General features: G+C 39.2%; 1 protein-coding gene across 1 annotated transcript; it reads right to left on the reverse strand.

The window, feature by feature from the left end:
- Positions 1-213: 213 nt before the first annotated feature.
- On the reverse strand, positions 214-3,799 carry LOC134601603 (ubiquitin carboxyl-terminal hydrolase 38-like). The gene is made up of 4 exons (XM_063446124.1): positions 3,612-3,799; positions 3,120-3,213; positions 2,564-2,670; positions 214-1,141 (listed from the first exon to the last, which is right to left on the reverse strand). Exons 1-4 carry the CDS (start codon positions 3,647-3,649, stop codon positions 214-216), a joined length of 1,167 nt encoding a protein of 388 aa, XP_063302194.1. The 5' UTR covers positions 3,650-3,799.
- Positions 3,800-4,149: the final 350 nt, after the last annotated feature.

Genomic DNA, 4,149 nt, shown 5'->3' on the forward strand with positions numbered 1-4,149 from the left:
ATACTGTTATTTTGTTAAGTAAAATGGGGACAAGGGTAGAGGAGAGGTTAAAAAAACAAAAATCACCCCCATATCCCTAGTTCCTCCGCTCGGCTTAAGCATCTTCAAATAATGTTTATTTCTGATGATAACATCCCTAAACTCTTTCATCTGGAAAATTCCAGTCTAACCAGACTCCACTTGTTTAACCTTGCTCAATGGCTTTTATTTCCCTCAGCTCAGCTTTTTATAAAATAATATATATACAGAGTCTTCTGGAGACCGCAGGCTGGTATTTAACACATGGCGCTGAGATGTAAAGGTAACCCTGCTGTCATTTAAGAAAAGCCATTGTTTGGGATTATGTGAGGACTCACTACCAGAGGTGGGCATTTCTCCTCCAGCTGCCTGAAGTAAGGAAACATTGGAGGAGCTCTTCACAGGTTTTACAGACCTTAAACTGATGTCCCTTGCATAGCAGTAATAATGGCCACTTTCAGGAGTTGCTCCCGAATGCACCACAACAGAATTTAAAGCATAAGGCACTCGTCGTTGGGTAGAGCGCCGATCTTCTATGCCAACTGATGCCTGCTCATTAGCTTTATTTTCACCAGCACCAGAAAGATCAGTGTCCAGAGAGGTAGATCTTTCCACGGGCAGCCTCAGTATTTGTGGAATAGATACTGGATTGAATATCTTCCGCTTCACCTGGTTCTCTGGATCATAAGAAAACCTCAGTAGGTTTAGAATTAGGTATTCTGGCTCCTCCATAATTTGCACGGTCTTCTCTGCTTTCTGGAGGGAAGCACAGTTTCCACACTGATAGCAGTTGTCTCCATCGAGAATTTCTGGTGCGAGGAAATGGTTGAACATGTCGTTGACAGAAAATGTTTTCTGGTGTTCTTTTTTGCCAGTATTAATTAATGATGGTGGGAATCCCAGTGAAAGGTCTGTAAAAGCCTCCGTCTTCTGGGAAATGTTTTTACATGTTTGGCAGCAGATATTAGTTTGCAGCTTTCCCTCAAACATGTGTTGTATTATAGTTTTTTCATCTTTCCCCCAGCTTGCTCTTTGTGAAGACTGTTGAGGAGGAACTTCTGTAACCAGAGCATTGGCGGCAGTCTCTGAAGACAAAAACTGTATTCTCTCTTCCTCATGCAAGCTAACATAAAAAGTAAAAGAATACATTTATTTAATATGAATCATACCAAGCAATAAGCATAAAGAACACATTTCTTAAAATAATGTATATTTCATTTGGTTGATGCATTTCTAGCCAGAGGGTATTTTATTACATTTAGCTTGCGGAGGAGGGATGGCAAGTGTAGCAGAGGGCATTTGCCCCCACCAGGCCTCTAGTGTAGAGAGGTTTCTGAGCTGCTCCCTCATAGCACAATACTGTGTAAATTATGTTACTTTGTTCTTTTATTATTATTGTAGTCAGAGGCGACTCTAGGCTTTCAGAGGCCTTTCACAAAGTTGGAATTAGAGGCCTTACAACATGAGTCAGCAACCTATTTCTGTATGAGGTCTAGATGCCATGTCTATAAATGGATGGGAGGCTGCTTTATCTCTATAGCTAAAATAAATAGAAGATAATAGTAGTAGATAATAGTAGATTGCTCCCTAATTTGGTATGCTTATTTGGAATTGCCCTGTATGGGAAGGGGGTAAATAGTGGCTGAAGTGTGTATGGGGCAAATATGGGATGTACCTAGGGAGACTTTAAACAGTATTTTGGGAGAGAGGGGTTTCAGTGTGTGATATATGGGATCTTAAATAAATCTTTAAAGTTTATTCTTCCCTCCCTCTTGCTTATTTTGGGCCAGGGAGGGGGAAAGTTGACCTCTGATGGGTTCAATATCAGGTCTGCAACTCAATCTGGCCGTCGCTCTATAATAAATCAGAGCACTGCTTTGGTAACTTACAGAAACTGTCTGATCCACTAAGCAATGTGTCTGCACCTGCCCGAGGGGCAACTTGCAAGCTTTCTAGAGACTCCCCCTCCGACTCACCTTAGGAGGTTACATACCTCTCCTAATTATAGAGCCATCAATGATTGTAGTCCAATTATTGCAGTGTTAGTATAAATCATTAAATATTAATAAAGGAAGTGGAATGTTGAGGGATAATCTACTGATTTGACCTCAAGTTGGACTTATTGTTTGTAGTTACTTTACAGGCCAAATGTAGCCAGCTCTCTGTTCTTCACTTGTAAGTTAAAATTTAATAATATACCCGAGCTAATGGACTGCAACTGTAAACTTTTGCCAATCCTGAAATTGAGCCCATGATTAGACATTTAGGGACTTATTTCTCCCTTGCTTTTAATAAACCTCCACCCTCCATGGTCTGCTTTGAGGAGACAAACAGTTAGACTGCCCTTTTAAGGGCTTTGTGCCTTGTGCAACCTCCTCTCATCCCTGCCCAACTTTATCCTCTATTGTGGGCAGGAAACACTAGCAGGTTTGTTACTCTAGAGACACTTTGCCTTTTATAAAGTAATACCATGTTTAACGTTACAGTATAACCTTATACATTTAGTACTAAGTAAATAATCAGGATATAAGAATTGTTTAATTACCTGTTTAAAAGGAATCGAAGATATTCAGAACTATCTTCCTGGGAGAAAGAACTGAACCACGGTGGACGAGACGCATTGAAAAATGTCAATGGAGTATATGCTTCTCGCTGGTTAGAAATAAGGGAAGATCCAAATGTTACTTTAACAGGGGGAATTGATGGAGATATTCACATGTTAAGAAGAAACTGCATTTTGTCCCATGTGTTTGGTTTCCAACTCTATTGACTCAGTGGAGGAGATTTATCCCAATGCTGTGATGTGAAATGTGCAAAACTGTAAAAGTTAATCAATCACCAATGGGATGTGCCTACTGATTCCACTAGTGACCATGGTGACTGCTTCTTTTTTTAGAACGTTCCAGAACATGGCATCTTGATAAATCTCAGCTTTTGTAATTGTTTGCTATATAACAGGGATTGTGCATATTAATTACTGTATTCTACATTATTTTGTGGAACGTTTCATGTTGTGTTCTGTTGTTTTTCTCTGTTACATGGACAGATAGTTATTTTATGTGCCATGTGCCCCCATTGTTTTTCAGTTAACAAAAGCATACCTTAGAATAAGCCAAGATGTTGAAAAGTTTTTGCAATTTCTTCATCAGTGAATTGCAGCCTTTCAAATTGAGGGATAACACGCGGCTCCTAAAGCTGAAAATCAGATCACGCATTATAGACTTTGCACTAAATCAGGGCTGCCCAACAGGTAGATCCCAAGATGTTGTGGAACTACAACTCCCATGATGCTTAGCATGCCTTTAGAATGCATTTAGAATGACAAATGTACAAAATGTCCCTCAGTGTCATGGTGCTGGATACATTGCATCTAATGAGACATCATACTGCTCGGTGTGTGTAAAATATTATAGCAGTCTAAGTGAGGTTCTGTCAGTAACTGCTCACTGAGTGCAGCCTGCAGCCATTTTATCGATGGATTGAAGTATGGTGAGATATAATGCAATGTATGGCCAATGTTCAGCCAATGTATTTATTTTTCACAGATTAGTTGGATTCTCACATTAACACATAAACTCGAAAGGAGAACTTACTCTGTCGCCATAAACAACGATTGTAAAACGCTGTTCATATAACACGTGTTTCCCAGGTTTTTTAGGCCAGTTCTTGTTATTGATTTTCCTGACCGTACGGGGACGTGAGAAACCAAAGCACTGGATGAAGCTGTCTGGGGGGAGCTTTGGATATTTTCAGGTTTTATCTCCTCAACAGACTGCTTTGGTAACTCCTAAAGGAGAAGAATTTTTTTAAAATGCATATTCATATATAAATGTCTGTATTTTCCTTACATTTCAATTCCGTCTTTGTGTTGTGATTTGTAAGATTGAAATGTATCACTCTATGCCCCCCGTATCACCCCGTATTCAGGGAAATTATATGAATTCTTTATTACCTCGTTTATGTCTCCCTTCTGGTTTTGATCCAACGGTTCAGCGCTGGAGTCTATGTTAGCATTCTGAAAATATTAATAACAATAATGTTTAGTTAACTTTCTATATATTTTTGAGCAATAACAACAGTTTATAGTCATTATTTTTGCATGAAATATTTGGCTACATATACACTGCTCAA

This window comes from Pelobates fuscus, chromosome 3 (genome assembly GCF_036172605.1).
Source record: "Pelobates fuscus isolate aPelFus1 chromosome 3, aPelFus1.pri, whole genome shotgun sequence".
Classification (NCBI taxonomy): Eukaryota; Metazoa; Chordata; class Amphibia; order Anura; family Pelobatidae; genus Pelobates; species Pelobates fuscus.